The sequence below is a fragment of the Elephantulus edwardii genome, unplaced genomic scaffold, assembly GCF_000299155.1.
Source record: "Elephantulus edwardii isolate Elephantulus edwardi_28Jun2011 unplaced genomic scaffold, EleEdw1.0 scaffold00052, whole genome shotgun sequence".
Taxonomy (NCBI): domain Eukaryota; kingdom Metazoa; phylum Chordata; class Mammalia; order Macroscelidea; family Macroscelididae; genus Elephantulus; species Elephantulus edwardii.
The window spans coordinates 4,770,288-4,792,174 of record NW_006399802.1 but is presented as its reverse complement, the minus strand read 5'-3'; the positions used below and the strand labels follow the sequence as shown (position 1 = coordinate 4,792,174).

Sequence of the window (21,887 nt, the reverse complement as noted above, 5' to 3'; positions counted from 1 at the left end):
ATCATTCAGATTCTCACAGCTGTTAAGGACCAAAGGCAGGACTCGAACCCCGCCCCAGGCCTTCTGACATCAGAGCTGATCCCCTTAAACACATGCCTTACTCTGAGGGTCAGGCTGTTTCGTGTCTTACACCCCTCACTCCACCGCATTACTGTACTGGCCCCATCTTTTCAAGTTGAAGAACAAATCCACAGCATCTTTTTTCTAGCTACTTGGGCTCCGTCTGTGTGAGGGATCACAGCTGGTTTAACCAATTCCCCCCTTGTTGAGCTCCACGACTGATGATTCTATATTTTCCCTCTTACAGACAATAGGCAGCACTAAGTAATATCCTTGCACCTCCACGTTGGACTTCTTTCTGGTCACTTCCCTGACAGAATTTCTCCAGAATCAGGATGGTGGGGTCAATGGGTTTGCCTGGTTGTGATGCATTTTGCTTTCCACAACAGCTCTATCTGTACATATAAAATATTTAAAACACTGCCCAGCATAGAGTAAATGCTCTGTAAATGTTAGTTATCAGTGTCTTCCCTCTAGTTCTGGGTGCTATCACTTCCCCCTGTCTTTCATAATAACTTGAAGCTTGAGATGTTGTTGTTGTTGTTATGTGCCGTCGAGTCACGTGGGACTTATAGCGACCCTACGTACAACCGCCCTAAACTCCGCTCTGTCCTGTGCCAATTGCACTGTCTCTAACACTCCCATGCCAATTATCCCAGTCACTGAATCAATCCACCTCATAGAGGGCCTTCCTCTCCTGCGCTGTCCCTCCACCCTCCCAAGCATGATGTCCCTCTCTAAGGACCGGTCTCTCCTCACAACATGTCTAAAGTATGTTAGACGGAGCCTCAGAATCCTTGCCTCCAAGGAGCCACCTGGTTTAACCCTTTCCAGGACAAATCTGTTTGCATGGTATTCTCAATACTCTTCTCCAGCCCCACAGCTCAAAGGCATCAATTCTCCTTCTATCCTCCTTGGTCATTGTCCAACTCTCTGATGCATAACAAGTGATTGCGAATACCATAGCCTGTATCAGATGTACTTTAGTCTCTAGAGAGACACCATTGCTCTTCAGTACTTTGGAGAGGTCCCTAACAGCAGACTTTCCCATGGCAATGTGCCTTTTAATTTCCTGGCTGCTGGTGCCAAGACTGTTGACTATGGAGCCAAGCAAACTAAAGCTGTGTACAATCTCAATCTCTTCACCATCCATCCTGATGCTGCCAATTGGTCCAGTGGTGAGAATCTTTGTCTTCTTGACATTGAGCCTCAATCCATATTGTAGGCTTCAGTCCTTGACACTCTGCAGCAGGCGCTTCAGGTCCTCTTCAGTTTCAGCAAGCAGGGTTGTGTCATCCGCATAACGCAGATTGTTGATAAATCGTCCACCAATCTTGACCCCACATTTCTCCTCATAGAGCCCAGCCTCCCGGATAATCTGTTCTGCATATAGGTTGAAAAGGTATGGAGATAGGATGCATCCCTGGCGTACGCCCTTCCCAATTTTGAATCATGCAGTGTTCCCTTGCTCTGTTCTGACGACTGCCTCCTGGTCCAAGTATAAGTTTCGCATTAGAACGATCTTCTCAGAGTCAGCCATAGTTTGTTATGATCTACACAGTTAAATGCCTTTGCATAATCAATGAAACACAGACAGACATTCCTCTGGTATTCCCTGCTTTCAGCCAAGATCCATCTAACATCAGCTACAATATCTCTAGTACCACGACCCCTTCTGAAACCAGCCTGGACTTCTGGTAGTTCTCTGTTGATGTGCTGTTCCAGTCGTTTTTGGATAATCTGGAAGCTTGAGATAGACTTGGGAAACAGGAAATGCTGGTCAAGCCTCTTGGAAAAGCAGACCCACAATGGCATTGAGAACTTACAGCAGAAGCAGACTCTACACAGTGCTGGTGGTAGCTGGGGATGAATTGTACTGCTGAATCAGAGGCTGAGCCTCTCTGACCATCCAGTTGCACCAGCAGCTCCCTGGGGAAAAGATAGGCAGTCTCGTCCTGTGTGATTACAGCCTTAGAAACACAGTGGCCGGTCAGCCGTGAGTTGGCTCTGACTTGCAGGCCTTTGGGAGGTGCACAGATCCAGAGGTAAGAGGTCCTTACTCACCAGCCCTGGAGCACTGGGAGTTCTGTAGAGGCGCTGGTGTGGAATCTCAGGGGCCACTGGCAGTCAGAGCAGAGAGCAGGGGGTTGGAGCTGATGTTCACAGGGCCTAGAAAGGCTGTTCCTGACCAGGATGCCCGGCAGAGGATGGTGTAGGAAAATTCATGCAGCATTCTCAAATGGTCAGCCCTGACCCAGAGCCGGACAGGAAAGGCACCCAGCGCAGCAGTCGAGCTGGCCCATGACAGCTCACCACCCCCGTGTTGCCACTACCCTGCTCCTGCCTCAGCCATTCCTATTACTCTTTTCTCAGGTGGCAGCATAGATAGTGTCTTGTCCCAGATCGCTGCCCAGAGGAAAAAAGCAGCTGGATTATCAGAGCAGAAGCCCAGCCAGCAGTCAAGCCCTGTTGGGCCAGCACCAGGGTCCGGCCCATCGGAGCTTCCAGTCTCCCCAGCAGGGGGCAGTGTTCCCAGCAGCAAGGTACCGCTCTGTGTTGGCCTCTGGCATTCCGTGTTCCTCCCAACCTGGCCCTCAGTGCCGAGGTGGGGGTAGAGGGGTGTGGGTGGTGGCACAACCTTGGAACAGGATCAGAGAGGTTCCTTCCAGCTGGTCACCCCAGGATTTCTGAAAAGGGCTCATTTTCCTCATCTCATCTGAACCACCTGGGCGTCACCGAGAACACACCTGTGCATGCCGCCCACCCGGTCTCCAGGTCAGGAGCCCGAATGTTGGTCACGCAGCCTTAGATTGTTCACATTTGTTCACGGATTACAGAAAATTGGGTCAGAGCATAGACTCATGAGCCAGCGTTCCCGGGCTCAAATCCCAGCCCTAGAGCATCAGCACTTAGGACGGGGCTGACACAGGTGCGAGCCCTCTGTACGTGTGAGCTAGTACTGCTGCCCATGTCGTTGGCAGTGCCCATGCTCCTGCCCTATTAATCCTCTGTTTATGCAGAGGAGCACGCACTCTGTGCCTGGCCTGTGTTAGCGGGGAGGATCCCCTGTCCGGCCGCAAACTGGGGGTTTAAGGTGCCCACTGCCCAACAGAAAGTGTCACGATAGCCACAGCTGTCTCACATCAGTATGAGGTGGGGTATCCTAGAGACATGGGGATGCTGTGGGGCATAGGTGGGGGTCCCTACTAGGCTGAGGGCATTGATGGTATCTGGAGTGATCTGAAGGATCCTGGACATGGGTGGAGGTGGGGCAGGGCTGGTAAGACATTCCCAGGGAGACAGAAGAACTTCAGGGAAGAGAGTGTCTTGGGGACCTGAAGGTCAGTGGACGGAGCAGAGCCTCTGGACACCACGCCTGCATCACTTCCATCGTGCTCCCACATTTGCTGTAGCTGTCATCTGGTGGTTAACACTGAGGGACTTTACACTGGAGGGGAAGTGCGTCTCTGGATTGGGAAATCCCTTAGTGTCTTTGGAATCTTCATTTCCTGAGCCCCTCTTAATGGGCTGATTTTCCACTGAGTAATGGGGAGACGCCTCACGATGTGGGATCCTAGTTATGATTATCAAACAGTTTTCTCATCCACCACTGGCTGTCCCCTAGTATTATGGAGGAGCGCGCACCTTCCTTGGAAAGGCCCCCAAGTCCAGCAAAAGCGCACCCATCATCATGTTACCTAGATGGTTTTAAGATTCCCCCAAGAAAAGTTAGGGCCACATAGCCTCATTCTGGGACTTTTGCCATCACTCACGTTTACTCCAGGCGGTGATGTTTTAATCAATGAATGAAGAATTTTGAATGTATATATTTTCCCCCTCTCAGCCACTGTTGAGTGAGCACTCAATCCATTCTGTTATTCAAAATCCCTTATGCAACAACTCTTTGCCATCAAGTGACTTCAACTGACAGCAACCCTCCAGTGGGTTTCTGGGGCTAAATCTGAATGTGAGGAGTCTGCCCAGCTTTCTCCCACAGAGGCGCCAATGGATTCAAGCCAGAGACTTAAGGCCTTCTGCTTAGCTGTGTGACATGCCATGAGCCACAAAATTCAGTTCCATTTATACATTAAGGAGCGCTGGTGGCATAACAGTTACTCACTCGGCTAACCAGAATGCAAGTGGTTCAGACCCACCAAGTGTTCTGAGGATGCAAGATCCAGCAGTCTGTCTGCTTTCCTGAAGACTTACAGTCTGGGAAACCCTAGAGGGATTTCTCCTCTGTCCTGTAGGAGGAATCAACTTGACAGTAGTTTGAGATTTTTTTCCCCCTTCTTTCTTTCTTACACTTTGGCTCCCAAAATAATTCTCTTAAAAACCTAGTGTGTTTTCCATTATGTTCAAAATGCCTTGGATTATGTTGTTGTGGGATGCCATTGAGACAGCTTCAACTCACAGCACCCATGTGTCCAGAACAAAAGCCTGCCCAGTCCTGTGTTGCCCGCATGGCCTCCCCATTCTTCCATTGACTGCCAGTCCATCTCACTGAGGATCTTTCTCTCTCTCACTGACCCTCTGCTTTTCCAAGCAGACATCCTTCAAGGACTGGCCCCTCCTCTTCACAGACCCAAATTATGTGTGTGACAAAGTCTCACCCTCTCTGTTTCTAAGGATCACTCTGGCTGCAGATCGTTCAAGACAGATTTGTTTTTCGTCTGTCAGTCCATGGTGTATCCAGTAATCTTTGCCGGCTCCACGATTCAAAAGCACAGACTCTTCTATAATCTTCCTCATTTGCTCTTCCACTTCCATATGAACGTAAAGCAATTGTAAATTCTGTGGCTTGGGTCAGGTGCACTTCAGATTATATACTAGGACTCTGTTAATGCTTTTTAAATTTAGCTCTAGGGGGGCAAGTCTCCCTTAATACTTTAATATAATTTTTATTAGATAATAAAAATTATAATCTGTTTTATTTCTCTTCTTTTGCCTTTGCTGCGAGGAAACTCAGAGCTACTCATTAAAGTAAGTCTGGTAGCCTGGGGCTTTGAGTTTTCTTCTTTGTTGTCTAAATGTTTCTGTTTCGATGATCTTAGATATTGGATATTGTTAACTTTCTTTGATTAAAGGAAATAAGCAAGCTAGCTCTGCGTTATAAATTATAGTAAATATTACCTTGCTTGCATACATCTGTCATGTATAATCTATATACAAATATATTCTGATGAAAGGAAATTGATTTTGTCAGAGATGCATTCAGGAAACAATAAACTGGGGAAACGACCTATTCCAACAATCACCTGATACTTTGAATGTAATGATGCTGTAACCTTGGAGGACTGTTTAAGAATTCAGATCTCTGGGCTCCACCCAAGCCTGCTTGATTGAGACTCTGTGGCTGGGGTCTGGGGAGTCAGTTTTCCCCTAGAGTCCGCTGTAGCCAACCCAGCCCAGCACTCTTAGAAACCACTGCCCTAAATCAGAAGACATAGATGTGGGCTTTCTGTCAAAGCCTTCAGCAGTAAAATGGAGACAAGAAGTGCTTTTTCAGAGACTCCCTTGGGAAGAATCAGAAATTAGTATTCAAAATGGGAGGCTCTTGAATTTGGTTTTTGCACTTTGCTTAAAACAAGTAGCTTTAATTGTGGGCAGTCATCTAGGATGTTCAAGGACGCAGTGAGGGCTGGAGGACACGAGAAGTGGGTGGAATCAGAGTCCGCACCAGTGCTTTCTGCTTCCCTCGAGGTCCCAGTGGGCACACGAGGTCTATCAGCTTTTATTGCCACCCTGCAGTTTGGCAGCCTGATGCAAACAGCATTTATTGGGTTCGTGAATTTCTAGGTTGATATTTCAGCCTGGGCTTAGCTGGACAGTTCTTCTGGTTCCAGGAAGGAGAGGTCACATACATGCCTGGTGGTTAGCTGTCAGCTGGAGTGACCCGGATGTCTGGGCCGTGCGTGTCCCGTTTTGTAATGGCCTGACTGGGGCCTGATCTCATGACATTGCTGAGATGAAGGGTGGATATGCAAGTTACTTAAGCCAGTCTTCATGCCTGTGGAAGGAGAGCTCAGTCACAGGACAAAAAGAGTAAATCAGGAGAGAGGGAGAGATCTTGTTGTGGGTGCATCCACTCCACTGGGATCTAGGGAAGCGTGCTGCTGTTTCAGAGAACATCAGTAATTTTCTGTTTACCTGTTCTTCCTCCCCATACCCAGAGTATCATGTTCCTTTGCTTTTGGCTGGATTGGGTCCATTTTGAATGGATGCACTGCTTATCTCCTGCCAGTGATAGAAAAAGCAGAGGGAAGAATTTATTGACAGTATAGGGAGCTCATCCGTAAAGCTGAGGAAAGGGCTTCTTTCTTTACTCTGGGGTGCAGTCAGCTGGAAGGAGTGCTAACTGCTAGCAAAAGGGGTGGTGTACCCACTTCCAGATATAAAACTACCTACCTTAGTCTCTGCCATCGTACACAAGAAGTGAGGAGTTCAGCAAAAATTAGGTCTCTAAAGAGAAATAGCACACTCCTGAGAAACAAAGCACTCTTGAGAACCGGACTCCGAGACAGCCCTTCCTGCCCACTCACTCAGCCACTAAGTGGGGAAACTCCACTGACCCCCCCTGTGGGTTTTCAGAGGCTGTAATGGCAGGGGAAGAGGTTGCCCATGTTTCTCCCGCAGAGCAGCTGGTGGATTTGAGCTCCTTGCCCTTGAGGTGACTAAAGCTGGAGTTATCTGACAGGGAATTTCAAGTAACTACAGGAATAGCATCCACTTCCATAATAGCTTGCCTCTGGAAACCCTATGAACCTGGAGAAAGGACAAAAGTTATACAGGTGTCCAGGTCTTTCGTTCCTAGTATCGCTATGAGTCACCTATGACTCGACGGCACTTAGTACAAAAACAATTAATGTGGCAGACTCTAGTGGAAAATGTGAACCACACCAAGATTAAACAAATAATTTTCACCAGTGATAGAAATGGCAAGAGTCAACTGATTAGAATGCTGGAGATAAACACAGCAATGAGAAATGCCTCTATGGGCCCACCAGTAAACTTGACATCAGCCAAGGGGAAAAAAATCAGTGAACGAGAAGGTAGATCAATAGACATTATCTAGACCAAAGTGTGTGCACACACAGAGGACGCTTCGTATGTTATGGAGCAATAGAAAATGTCTCAGTATTTAGAAAATTGGAATTTCAGACAGAAAACGGAGAGAGGAAGAATGTGATGGAAAGAATACTAAAACAAATCATGACCAAGACTTTATAAAAATTATTAACAGGCTCCGTCTAACATACTTTGGACATGCTGTAAGGAGGGACTGGTCCTTGGAGAGGGACATCATGCTTGGGAGGGTGGAGGGACGGCGCAGGAGAGGAAGGCCCTCTATGAGGTGGATTGATTCAGTGACTGGGATAATCAGGATGGGTGTGTCAGAGACAGTGCGATTGGCACAGGACAGAGCAGAGGCTGTTGTACATAGGGTCGCTATGAGTCACAAGCGACTCGATGGCACATACAACAACAACAACAAACCCCAGGTATAGGGAGTCCAGAGAACACTGAATGTCAGAAATGTAAAACAATTACCCTTGCCCTATCATATCTAAAGAACTAAAAACAAAAGACACTCCCCCCAAAAAAAATTCTTGAAGGGAACAAAGAGAAATAAAACCATGCTCCCCGTTTTGGAGTGGGGTGTCTGTTCTAATGATTTCTGCCCTCCAGCTGACTGCTCACGTGTGTCTTGCTCACTCCAGCAGAAATTAGAGACCAGCAAACGGCCTCCGTCGGGAACGTCCACTACCTCCAAAAGCACCTCTCCCACCCTCACACCCTCGCCGTCCCCCAAAGGGCACGCTGCCGAGTCCTCAGTGTCCTCATCCTCGTCCCAACGGCAGTCCAAGAGCAGTGGGGGCTCCAGCAGCGGCACCATCACAGATGAGGGTGAGTCGGCAGTCAGGACACACGTGTCTCTTCTCCCTTCCCCAGTGACCTGGGAGCAGAGACGCGAGGGATCTTAATGTACGACAGCATTCCTAGAACAGGTTTCTTGTTTTGTTTTTGAAACAAAACAACAAGCTCCCTCCCTGATTCTATCTGACCTCCACCCCCCGCCCCTTCTGTATGCTAAAAAAGGAAGCCTTGCTATGGTGAGCTCCCTGAAAGGCTTTTGGTGTGTAGGTGAGTTTGTCTATATGCACTCGCGACACCTGTGGGAGTGTTCTCTCACACAGAGTTGTACACCTTTCCCTAAACCTTGCGCAAGTCAGAATCCTCCTAACTGTAAGTGGTGAAATCTTTGTTCAAGCTGCTTAAGCAAACAAACACATGAATTCATTGGCTCACAAGATGGACATGTCTGAGATGTGCTTCAGTCATGTGTAGATCCAGGTGCTTTGGGACGATTTCTCTCCACGTGGTTGCAAGGATTTCCATCAGCAGCCTTCAAGCCTACTTCCTCTTCCTGCTAACTTCACAGCACTGATGGAAGAATGCCACCCTCTTGGTAGTTCATCCAAACCCCTGGTGTGGCTGCTGTTTTGGGGGACCTTGACCATTTGTGTATTTTTTACCATCTCTATGTCCGTCCATAAGCAAGAAATGTATTGACTGGCCTCAGCTGAGACTTATGTTGGCCTTTGTAGTTGGGCTCGGGGTCTGCCCTCCCCACACTGTGGACCAGAAGTGTGGAAGGAGTCACCTCTACAAAGGAAATTGAAATTCATTTCCAGAGAGAGAGAAAGGGATACTGGGTAGACAAAGGCTGCCGATGTTTACCCCAGCCAGGAGCACTTCAGGACCTGCACGTGTGCAAGCCCCTCTCATGTGGCAGTACGGGAAGGAAGATGGAGTGGGAGCCAGGGCAAGAGTGGAGGCTTTGCAGTGTGGCACCAGCAAGACTAAGGAAGTAAGGCAAAGACTCCCATACTTTAAAGTTTCCTCCGGTGGCTCCTGAGAGCCTGGAGAAGAGAACTGAGCTGCAGTGAGAGACGGGGCCCAGCAGGTGCAAACTGAGAGTATAAATCAGAGGGGCGGGAGATATCATAGTGTGTATCATCGCACAAGTGAGCCCATATTCAAGCTGCTTGTTGCAACTGCTAGGGGGTAGATACAGAGCAGTTTCCACCGAGCAAGTGATGGAGGGGTGGGGTCAACTGCGCAAGCTCCGGTTTTCTGAGTCAATCCATCCGTGCCACTGAGAGCCTCCTCTTCATTTAGCTTTTATTGGGGCAGATCTCGCACAGCCCCGGTGGAGCAGCAGTTAAAGCGCTCGGCTCACTAAAAAGCCAGTGATTCGAATCCACCCGCCAGAAGGACGTGGCAGTCTGTTTCCTCACAAGCCCTGTGGGGCAGTTCTCCTCTGTGATAGGGATGCTGTGAGTTGGCATTGACTTGACAGTGATGTATTTGGGTTTTTAGCTTGATCATAGAGGCGATTTCATTCTTTCCTGTGATTTTTAACATGGGGTCTTAAGTTTCCTACACATCAGTTCTCCAACTTCTGAAACTTCCCAGAATTATGCCCCTAAAGATTCAGCTAGGAATTTGTATCCCATAATTGTCCAAGATAAATTTCAGACTGTGTATGTCAGTGTGAATTTTCTGGGCAGTTGAATCCATTAAGCAGTTATCTGTTAACTGAAAGATTATTGAGTTGAACTAATCCAGAGGTGCCTTGGAAGTCAGGCACAGAAATCTCCTTCTGAAAGGTCGCAGCTCCCGGGCAGTTCTCCTTAACACAGTGACATCAGAATCAACTTGAAGGCAACTGGTGTACCTGTGTACCCCACTCCCTTTTACTCTGCTTCTCTCTCAGTTATTCCTGTGTGTGTGTGTGTGTGTGTGTGTGTGTGTGTGTGTGTGATTGTGGGTGTGTCCACACACGTACATGAATATATAAAGTCTAGTACGTATGTTCTAATGTGGGTGTATAAGTAAAGATTTGCCTGGTGGGGATGAAGAAGAAGATGTGACAGCAGGCCTTTGGAGAATCCTTTCTTGGCTTGGAAAGCTGCCTTTCCCCTTCTGTAGTTCTGCATCACAGTTAGCTGGACCTGTGTCCTGTGGACATGGACTGTCATTGGATGGGCCTGTCACCCATCCCCAGACAACTGTTCTTTTCTGACATTTTCAGAAGACGTATCACCACAATCAGGGGCCTGTGCCCCGTCTTTCCCCGTGTCCTCCTCTCAGCCTAATTTACTCTCTTGCAGATGCATAGTCGTGAGAAGCTGATGGAGTGAATGCTAATAATGCATGTGCTTAAAAGTGCTCTCATGTCTGCTGGCATCACCTAGTGAATAACCTAAAAAACAAAACAAATCCTAGTCTCTTTCCAGTATTTGAAAACTGCTGTCTGACTCAGCAGACTTGCTCACATGGCATTCCGGCATTCATCTTTGCTGGTTCATTTTCATCGTACATATTCACAGAAATAAAAATATCAGCCGGCATTCATGTTGAAACTACCCTCATTAGCTATGGACACAAGCGCGGGACAAAAATCAATGAAAGCATTCTGTAAATCAATTGGCTCTGTGGAATTTACGGTAAAGAATATTCTGTATTTTCTTGTTGATAAATCTTAAGCAACACATGCTTTATTTTGATTGACTTGACAAGAAACTTCCATACCCAGGACCCTGCTGGCACTCTCCCATGAACCAGTCATGAGATGCTGTGGAGAGAGGCCCCATGTCTGGAGAGAAAGCAGGAGCAGGGGTTTGGCATCAAGAGGGTGCAGTGGATTTTTGGATTGGAACGAGATTCCCCTCACATTTATGAGCTTGGAGCAACTTTGCAGTGCATTTCCTTGCACTTGGGTTGGGCCAGCTGCCCCTGCATCCCAAGCACCCTGCAGGTTACCTTCCCCATGGCACTCATTGATCAGAGAGGCTATGGGGCTCAGGAGCAGCCCCGTGAGCTGGGCTTGAAGCCTTCTCTGCCCTGAATGAGAAGTATGACCTCGCCTAGCATAGAGTGCCTGTTTCCTGGGCTCCACTGTCCTCTCATGTAGCCATGACCTACTCATAGAGTTTCATGAAGCACAAATGAGCAGATCAAATACACAGTACTTTACACTGAGCATGGTGCGTTGGCCTGATCCTCATTGTGTTCTGGCCACACCAAGGGCCTTCCCAGCGAGGACCTTTCCATCTCTGATCGCCAGCAGACTCACTGGCAACCACTGTTGAAAGAACTAGGGAGCAAACCAAAGAAGAAACCCCATCCTCTTAACCTCCAGCCTCCCATGGGCTGTACCCACTGCCTCAGGGCCTTTGCGCGTGCTCTTCCTATTGTTGGGAGTGCTCTTCCCACGTGAGAGATGTGCATGACTCAAGCCTTTTGTTTACAGCATTCGTATCACCAAGTCACCCTCTGTAAAACAGCTTCTATTCCTAGTCTATTACCCACCCTGCCTGCTGTTTCTCCTCACGGCATGTGGCCTGGCTGCCTGGTCACTGTTTGCTTTGGGCTCTACTGAGTCCCCACTGCCTATCCTTGTAACTCTCTCGAGTGTGTGTGAATGAATATTTCTCCCAGCTTTTTCCCTATAGTCTCTCTTTTTTTATCCTCCACAATCTGAATTTCTGGTCCCCAAAACCTGCTCCTCTTCTGTCCTGCTCCGTGCTCTTCTGGGGAAGACCTCAGCCTCCACACCCGTGAGCCGAACACCTGGCTCTGCTCTGAGGCCCACCTGCCTTTTAGGTTCCTTCTCTGATGAACAGGGGGACTTGCTATTGTTAGTGTTTGCTGCAGGCTCTGTAACCAGCAGTCAAGAAATCATGAAAAACGGTTCTCAGAAGAAGGCAGAGTTTTGTCCTCGCAGCTGGAGTTCTAAGAACTGCAGGGTTTCACCCTTTCGGGAGTCAGCCTCAGCTATGACCCGCAGCCCCACTTTGCTGTTTGATTTGGGGTTTGGGGGGATGCTGAAGACATGCATTGAGGCAGGAGAGTGGCTGACAGGTTCAAGACCCACCTCCGCCTTCTGAGAGCGCAACTGAGATCTGCGTTCTAGGTGGGAGTCCCTTGTAGGACTTGAAGTAAGGGTACCACTGTTTTGTATGAAGATTTGAAAACCAATCTTTGTGACTCAGTTTACAAGATTCTAATATGTAGTTGTGTTTTCCATTTTTCTCTCTTGAAGATGAACTGACTGGAATCCTTAAGAAGTTATCACTTGAGAAATACCAGCCCATTTTTGAGGAACAAGAGGTAAGCACGCTCTTTTGGAATATCAATTTGCATCGTGCTGTTAAAAAACTTGTTTATCGAAATATGTGGGTTTTCATTCTGCCTGACTGGATTGCTCTTTTTCACGGAGAGAGCTGAGGAAATGGAATCTGTGTTCAGCACATTTAGTGAGTCCATTAAGGTGAAATCGTGGGGACCGGAGAGCTTGTTTCGTTGTAATGGGATTCTCTAGCCTCGAACACTGCTGTCTTTAGTGAAGTTCGTGCCTGTCCTGCACACACTTGTGCTGACAGATTGACTGGGAGATCAGATCAAAAGCAAACCCTGATGACTGTTCAACGTCTTGAGAGTCAGTGTTAATCTGAGAGACTTCCTATTCCTAAGAACTTTTGAAAAAAATGTACTGTCCTGGAGTTGAATCAAACTCATTGATGTTATGTCAGAGCCAACTCATAGCTGACACTCCACCGGTTTCCTGGGCTGTGACCCATATGAGGAGATTGCCTCTCATTCTCCTGTGGACCACGGGTGGATCTGAACCCACCAGAGAGGAGCACAAGTTGAGTTAGCAGCACAACTAAACTACCTGCCAGAGCTACCTTGAGAATTTAATAGTTCCTTTAAATACTAAGTTACTATAGAACCAAGGAGCTCTGCTGGCCTGGTGACTAGAAACTGCGCCGCAGTCCCGAAGGCACACAGTTTGAGGCCACCTGCTGCTCTGCGGGAGAAGGATGGGCAGTTTCCTCCTAAGCAATTAACTGCCTCTGAAAACCCCTCAAAGGGTCAGCTATGAGTCGGTTCCGACTCTACGGCCACAACATCAACTGTAAGACCAGTCACTGTGTTCATATAGGCCATTAGGGAACACTGGTGGCCTAGTGCTAAGAAGCTGTACTGCAATCCCAAAGGAATGTGGTTCAAATCCACCAGCTGCTCTGCGGAAGTTGAGCGATCTCTTTCCAAGCGATGAAGTGCCTCTGAAAACCCACCAGAGTGTCAGCTATGTGTCAGCTCCGACTCAGTGGTGCACAACGACATATTACTCAGTAGTTCCATTCCTTAGTCATATGCCCAACAGAAAGAAAAATATATCTACACAAAAACTTGTACACAGCACCAACATTATTTGTAACATCAGATGATGGAAACAACTCAGATGTTCATCATTTGGTAAATGGATTAAAAATATGCTATGTGAATTCAGTAGTGTTAGATAGAAACAAAGAGTTGAGAGAGAGAGAAAGAAGCTGGTGCCAAGTAGCAACCAGACGTTTATTAAGTAGACCTGAGAGGGAAGCCAAGTGCCTGTGCGTACATACAGAAGGTCTAAATGGCGTGCAGGCAGACAAAAGCAGGTTCCTTTGTTAGTGGCTGTTAGGGAGATTTAGAAGGGATGGTGGTTTGCTCAGGAATTCAGGTACAGGGGTCCTGTCAATGTGTGATCAGTCCCGGGGCCTTATCAGGATCTGATGACCTAGTCACCTTATCAGGAGATGGATCTTACCGAGTTTCCTCAAGGAATGGTCAGGCCTGGGAGGAACTGCGACATTCTTCCTCCATGTGGAATATTATTCACCATAAAATGAACAAAGTACAACATGAATGAGCCTGTATTACATGATGCTGAGCGAAAAAGGCAGCCACAAAAGGCCTCATGTAACATGACGCCATTTATATGGAAGGTTCCACGTGAACAAATCTAAAGGGGCAGAAAGCAGACTAGTGGTTTCTTGGGATTGGAGAGAGGAGAGCCGGGGGTGATTGCTTAATGGGTAAGGAGTGACAGAATACCCTAAAAAGGATGGTGGTGATAAACTAAAACTTACTGAATTACACACTTAAATATATTCATTGTGTGGTGCATCAACTATATCCCAATAAAACTATTGTCTGGGATAAGTAGATCCCTGTGCACCATAGGTAATATCTAGTTGAACCCATTCCTGCATCCAGCTCAGTATATAACCACTTCCACTTACGTTTCCCATTGTCCCTGCAAGCTTGAGACCCACAGGAAGAGTGGGGATCTTTGTTCAGGAAACAGACGAGAGACTCAGCAACTGTGTTCATTCATTTGCTTTTCTGTTGTGTCCAGCCTGTATCCCTGTCTCCTGCCTCCTGCCTCCTTCCTCCTTGGTGTCTTCAATTCAGTAGTGATTTTTCTTATCACCATGAAATCTTTCCTCTCACAGACGGCCGTCTGTTGCTTTTGTTTTATATGTCTTATGTGCTCTTGGACCGATGTTTGAAGTCTTTATTTGTGAGGCTGTATCATTGTCCATAAAGGTAACTTCCCCATGGGCGAGGGCCTGGCAGGTGGAATCACTTAATGCTTGGGGAAGGTGGTGGCAAGTTATTAAGGAGTCCTCTTCCCTCAGGAGAGAGACTGTGAATCAGGCATTTACAGTACCTGAAAGACGATGTGGCACTGTGGGTGAGAGATGGGCCTGTGGAGCCTGTGATCTGGGTTCAGATCCCAATTCTACCACTTACTAGCCATGTCGACACTTTTGGTGCTTAAAAAAAGGTGCTTCTAGCACCACCAAAACCAAATGCATTGTGCCTCTGTTTCTCTATCTCAAAGGTGGAGGCCATCATGTGAAGATTCAGTTACTTCTTGCAAAACATGTAGGAAGCATTAGCTGGGAGTCTTGGTGGTGCAGGGGTTAAAGAGCTCTCAGCTTCTAACCACAAGGCAGTTCGAACCCACCAGCTGGTGGACTCAAACCAGGTGCCTTTGGGATTGCCATGCAGTAGTACTTATTCATTTGCATCTTTGGTCAGCCAAAGGATGTGACAGTCCACTTCCATAAACATCGCAGCGTTAGAATTGCTCTGGGGGAGGTTTACCCTGTCCTGTAATCTCTAGGAGTCGGAATCGACTCGACAGTGGTAAGTGAGAAGTAGCTGCTGTTAGCCTCCTTCCTGTCTGATGGGGGGATTGCACTGTGCCTGGGTGAACGGACCTCTTCTCTGCCCTGGTGTCTGAGGTGTTGTCCCCCCACATACAGGGACCTGGGAGTACCTGCTGTTTCTTTGCACTGCTGCCTTTCTCTCCACCCTGACCACCCCATTAGCCCTTCTGTGGGTGCAGAGGTCCTGATTTGGGCGTCCAGGGCCCTCAGGCATAACGAGAGAGAGCTATCAGGGTCCCACCAAGCATCGCACTGTGACTTCTGAGGCCTCCACCCCTGTGCTCCATGCTGCCTCTTCTCTATTACTTCTGCTTTTTTACTTTCTCATTCCATCTTTCCACAGTCTGCATGCCTCTTGCTGTCTCTGGGGGAGATGTGGTGAGTACCACCATATACCCACCTTTTTCTGTGCAATATCCAATCCAGTCATCCCTGTGGAACATTTGGAATTAACTTTGTAATAGAAGAATGTAGATTTCTATTATTCTGGCTCCTCAGATCATGGTCGCCCTTCACTCCACAGAGTTTATAAGCCTGTGACCTTTTAGAAGCAGATTGCCAAGGCACTCTGAGCAGGTTTGAACCACTGACCTTTTGGTTACTGTTGTTGTGTGCCGTTGAGTCAGAACTGGCCCATAGCTGACCCTCTGTAGCAGGTTTTCAGAGGTTATAAATCACACGAGATTTATCCATCCTTTTCCTGTAGAGCAGCTGGTGGACTCAAACCAGGTGCCTTTGGGATTGCCATGCAGTAGTACTTATTCATTTGCATCTTTGGTCAGCCAGCCTCAGAAAATCAGTCTGGTGGCAGCAGGTGTGGGGGCCACCCAGACTGTTTCATGTCTTAAACCTGTTCCTCGTTTTCCCTTCCAGGATTTTTCCAAAAATGTACCTAGTTTTAAAATCCAAGGACTCTAAGGCTAAGGAGAGTTCTCTTTTAATAAATTTTTTCAGCTAAACTTTAAATGGGACACCAGAAACTGGAAATCACAAATGATCATTAGCGTACTACTGATAAGCCCTGAGAGCTCATCGTGGTGATATTTCTGTCGCGGGTGGGAAGGAGGGGTGTGGCCCCCGGCAGATGGCAGTGACCCCCCACTCTCGTCCCAGGTGGATATGGAAGCATTCCTCACCCTCACCGACGGTGACCTGAAGGAGCTGGGGATCAAGACGGATGGATCCAGGCAGCAGATTTTGGCAGCGATTTCTGAGTTGAATGCTGGCAAGGTATTGTCTTCGGTCTTTCTTGCCCCCTCACCCCCAGTTTTGAACAGCTGAACTCTTCATGGGGCCCCAGGCCTCCCATGTTTGGAGGGCTTTGTGGTGGTCTGATGTCACCTCCTCTGACATAGCCAACAGAGGCCCCTTGCCTGCTTTCCGTGACTGAGCGCTCACGACTGCCCGAGTGGCCGTGTGTTTTCAGACCTCCTTTGCAGTTAGGCTGGTTCTCCACAGAACCCCACTAACGTGTCTCAAGCCACTGGGCTGGTTTTGCCTTCCAAAGCGTCGTGGAAGCAGAGCCCTTGATTAAGTTGGCCCTGCAGTCAGGAGCCAGATAACGTACCCTATTGCTGGAGGCACATCTCACACACATTTGAGCCTTTCTTTTCTCATCTGTAGGGTGGGTACATTGGGGCTTATTGCAAGAACTGGCATACTTAAGAGAGACCCGGTTGTTACTGCTGACAGGCCCACTGCTGTTTGATGTTCTATTTCTTTTCATCCGTGTTCATAGCCAAAGATTAGTAGTACTTCCACCCAAAGACAAAACAAAGCAATAAAATAAGACCCAAGCAAAGCTGAGCATCACTCCTCAGACCACAGTTTATATGGATGTGATTGGACTTTTGAAGCCTCTTTGCCTTGTCCTGATAAAGGATGGATTTTTCTGTCTGTATTCCAGCAGCCATGGGTACAGACCTGTTGCTTTTGTACATGCTGCCTGAAAGCTTCCACTTGTTGGACAGTAGCCTCGTGGCTGGGATTTTGCCGTTATAAATAATAGCGTAATGGACATCTGTGCCGTTTTCCCTCTCCTCCCAGCTGTGTTCTCTATTACAAGGTTGTATCAGAGAGCATGACCAGTTTATGGCTCTTTTTATATATTGCTAGGCTGTGCACAGAAATATTGAACAAGCGTACAGCGCCGGCAGCAGATAAATATTTATGTAGCACTCTATCACTCATGAGTCACGTTGCCTGCATTTCCTCGGTTAATCCTCACTGCGGCCCAGCCTGGCCTCATGCTCCTTTTCTAGCTGATGAGGAAGCATTGGGGGGTGAGGGGGTGGGGGAAGGCGTGTCCCAGCCACACCGCAGATGGACAGCAGAGCCTGGTCAGTGATCTGACTACCATCCCAAGTTCCCCTCGTGCGCTGTGTGGCAATGGCGCCTCCCAGTCCTGCCAGTGTGGTGGAGATTCCTGCGTGGTGGTCATCCTCATCATCATCGTCTTACCTGTCTGTAGACCACAGGGTAGCCCTTCACAGTGACCTTTTTTCCAGCTTTACTTAAGGCAACTAAAAAGCTGAACATTTTTCCTGACCTCTTTACTACTTGTTCCTTCTTCTCTGGAATGGTATCTTCTAATGATCCATCACCCTTTGGGTGCGAACTGGGATGTGCCCACTTTACAGATAGGGAAGCTGAGGCTGAGAGGTGGTCAGTGACTCCTGACTCCCAGTCCAGCGCTTGTTTCTGTGTTTCTGCTCTATAGTTAGATGTGAGGGGCCGGGACGTTGAGGAAGCAGATGCGGAGGTCACAGGACAAGCGAGTCTCCCTGCTGTTAGGAAGAGCATCTCTTTGAAGACTTAGATGAGAAGTAAACTGAGGCAAGCAGTGGAGTCTTTGGGATATTTTTTTCCTTATGAATAAGATAGTGTTTGGGGGAGCCACCCTGTCCCAGGCGCTGTATGAGTATGGAGCTGTGTCAGCTGCTGAGCTATGAACATGTCACATGGAGTCATTCCATCCGAACAAAGCCCACTGAACCGGGTTTCCATTCGTTTGTTCCTTTGAGGAACTGAAGGCACAGCGAGATTTAGGAACTTGCCCAGAACCACACAGCGAGGCCGTGGCAGAGCCAGGATGGGAACCAGTCTCTGTCCCCGCTAGCCCACACCACAGTCCACAAGCACAGGGAGAAGAAAAGCGTGTCCAGCTTGGACAGCTTCTGCCTTAGAATGATGCTGATAAGGTGAGGACCAAGAAGATAATTCTGAGGAAGTGGCATGAGGGCTGAATCTGAAGGGAGAGTGGGAGCAACTGGATGAAAGATGTAGAAAGAGCAGCCAGGGCAGCGAGAACGACAGGTGCAAAGGCCCTGTGGTAGGATATGCACCTCAGCACACACACAGCAGGAGGCGGGGCATGAAGGGAGACTGTGAAACCAAGGAAACTCAAATGTGTGTGTAGAGAGAGAGTGTTTATCTAAAGGAAATACCTCACCTGCTTGTAGAGGATGGTAAATCCTGGGTCTGTGGATCAGACTTCAGTGGGGAGCGGCTTCTCCAGGACCATGTAGCTGTGGAGGCCGACAGAAGGCAGGCAGATAAGGCAGGCTCTGGCTTCAGGTTCATGTTTAGTAGGCAAGTGAGGCTCCCAGTTCAAGTTCAAGAACCGGTGACGACGAACCAATGCAGAATCTAGACCAAGCAAAAGCGAGCAGGCGCGGCCACACTTCCTTGAACATTCAAGTCCCCCTTCGGTCAGTTGTCTGCTCATAGCCGATCCCCTCAAGGGGCTGACTCCATCATAACTGCCAAAGCAGAGGCTCCTAGACAGTCATGGTAACATCCATGCTTCACCATCCCAGTGACCCACTGAGTGAGGCAAGGGGCTGAGAGCAGTGGTGGAGGCCTGTGGCCTGTGAGCTATAGGTCCTTCCCTCAGCCAGTCTCCAGAGGGAGGATGGAGGCGGGAGAGCCAAGCCAACCAGTCAAGGAAGGACCACAAAGAAGGTTCCGGATGTAGGGCCATGAGGATTGTGGAGGGCACAGGAAGACAGGGCCAAGGAGTGCTGTTCAGGCCTGACCCGCTGTGGCAGATGATCATTGCTAATGTGTCTGGATCCTCCCTCTGCCCTCAAGGCCATGGCCTGCTGGACCCAGCATCACAAGAAGAAGGTGAAGGCAGGCTGGCTGGTTTGCAAATCTTAGGAAACTAAACCCCAATCAGAGTGGACAGTTCAGCATCGTGAGTCCACTCCAGAGGTCCTCACTTTCTTGACATTTATATAAGCTGGACTTTTTTTTTCTCCCCAAGTTCACTGTCTTCCTACTCCCTGTTGCCATAGCAGTCTGCATCCTCTACTGCCTCCTACATGGACCTTTTCCCTAGATTCTCTGCTGTGCTGGGAGAAGCAGAGGACAGTTAGTGGTGGTGCTCCTCGGGGGCCCCACTGGTAACCAGAGACTCAGGTGTCTCCAACATGGTGGGTAGGCCAAAGAGACCACCTAATCCCACCTATAGCCTCCCCACATTAAAGGCAGATGAGAGTGAGTGGGTGAAGGGGCAAGAAGGAGACAGTTATTCAAGGGTCAGCATCCTAAATAAAAGTGTTCCAGAAATGAGGACCGTGACCGTAATGTGTCATATAGAAAAGATGTGATTGGGAGAAGCTTGATGTGCCAAAAATGAGCTTATCTCCAGCTGCACTGCCACCAAACGCAGCAGCTTATGAGGAACCACTCAGGCAGAGTGTGGCTTCCCAGGTCTTTGCTCATGGCCCTTCCAGGTCCCGGGCCTCCACTGCCTCCGTACTGGCTGGCCTCACTCTGACTTCAGGGTTTCCTGCCTCTTGCAGGATTGCACGTGGTGGAGCCTCTCCACGTAAGGATCACACTGTTCTTTACACGACCCACACCTAACATAGAGAGTGCCCTAACACCAACCTGAGGTCACAGTCCATGTCATGCTAGAGGCATCTTCAGTACATAGGGAAGGGAAAATTTGTTTGAGTTGTAGTATGTGTGTGATATGTGTGTGTGGTGGTGGTGGTGGTGGTGGTGGTACAGTCAAGTCATAACCAACCCAAAGCTGACCCTCCAGCAGATTTTCAGAGGCAGTAAATTTCATGGGAGTAGATTACCCATCCTTCTCCTTTGGAGCAACTGGTAGATTTGAACCATGTGCCTTTGGAATTGTAGTGCAGCTTCTTACCACCAGGTCAGCTGCACTCCCTAATGCATTTCTTACACAATCAGAAAAGTGTAAATATTTTAACGTAAAACCAAAAATCTTTTAAATTAGTATTAACCACTGTCTGGTTCCACTCTAAAAATATCCGCACTTATGACCCTCAGCCTGTAAGTCAGGTAACTTCTGGTAAACCACCTCCATATTTGAGTGCTGGGTGGTGGTTATGTGTCGTCAAGTAGCTTGCAGCTCATAGTGACCCAGTGTACAAGAGCCCTAACCCCTGCTCTATCCTGTGCCAACCTCATTGTCTCCAACACACCTACTCCCACTGCCCCAAACACTGAATTGATCCATTTCATCAAGGATCTTCTTCTCCTGCACTGATCCTCCACTCTCCCAAATATGACGTCCCTCTCAAGGACTGGTCTTTCCTTGCAACATGCCCAAAGTATGTCAGACGAAGCTTCAGAATCCTTGACTCCAAGGAGCACTCCAGCTTCACCCTCTCCAGGACAAACCTGTTTGTTCTCCTAGCAGTCCATGATATAGTCAATACTCTTCTCTAGCACCACAGCTTAAAGGCATCAATTTTTCTATCATCTCTTGTCACTGTCCAGCTCTCTGATACATAGCACACAGCTGTGAAGACTATAGCGCAGATCAGGCGCACCTTAGTCTCCAGCCTGACAATGTTGCTCTCCAGTACCCTGGAGAGGTCCCTGACAGCTGACTTTCCCAATGCAATTCGTCTTTTGATTTCCTGGCTGCTGGTACCAAGAGCGTTGACCATGGAGCCAAGCAAACTAAAGCTGTTAACTGTCTCAATCTTTTCTCCATCCATACTGATGCTGCCAATTGGCCCAGTGGTGAGAATCTTTGTTTTCTTGATGTTGAGCTTCAATCCATATTGAAGGCTGCAGTCCTTGACCTTCTGCAGCAAGCACTTCAGGTCCTCCTCAGTTTTAGCAAGCAGGGTTGTGTCATCTGCGTAACGCAGGTGAGTGCTGGGAACTGTGAGTTATAGTATATATCGGATAATATGTACTTCTTATTAGTTTGGTTTTTTTGTTAACTAAAAGCAATCATTTTGGTTTCATCATTTTATTGGCCTTTAGTGAACTTTTTTGTTGTTGTCATTTGCCTTTTTTATGACCATCAAAGCAAATGCATATTCATTTTACTAAATTTGAATAGAACCAAAAAGGTGAAGATAATTTTTTAAGACGTCACAACCCAAACACCCAGAGGCCACCACTGTTCACATTTGGGCAGACTGTTTTGCAGTGTTTTGTACTGCATGTTGTTGTTCTTACATGACTGGGATAAATTTGGATCTATAATTTTACATCCTACTTCCTTCCATTAACAATGAATTTGCGCAGTTGCCACGTCATGAAGAACTCTTTTTAATATACTACATTTGCTTGGACATACTGAAAAAAACCAAACACATCTAATCCCCACTTGTCCCTGGTGTAGAAAAATAAACATTCTATCCACAAATCTTCAGGAACAAGCAGTGTATATATAAAGCTTTCTAAAGCTCCGGTGGTGTGATCTGTAGCAAGCTGTCCTGATAACCCAAAGGCTATGCATTCCTGGTGGTT

General features: G+C 47.9%; 1 protein-coding gene across 1 annotated transcript in view; it reads left to right on the top strand.

The window, feature by feature from the left end:
* The window catches only part of ANKS6 (ankyrin repeat and sterile alpha motif domain containing 6), a 60,663-nt gene that overhangs the window by 30,972 nt on the left and 7,804 nt on the right, over window positions 1-21,887 (top strand). The window contains exons 11-14 of the mRNA XM_006886875.1: window positions 2,434-2,603; window positions 7,785-7,968; window positions 12,173-12,240; window positions 16,251-16,367. Of these exons, the coding sequence (XP_006886937.1) occupies window positions 2,434-2,603; window positions 7,785-7,968; window positions 12,173-12,240; window positions 16,251-16,367 (539 nt within the window). The remainder of the gene's footprint in view (window positions 1-2,433; window positions 2,604-7,784; window positions 7,969-12,172; window positions 12,241-16,250; window positions 16,368-21,887) is intronic.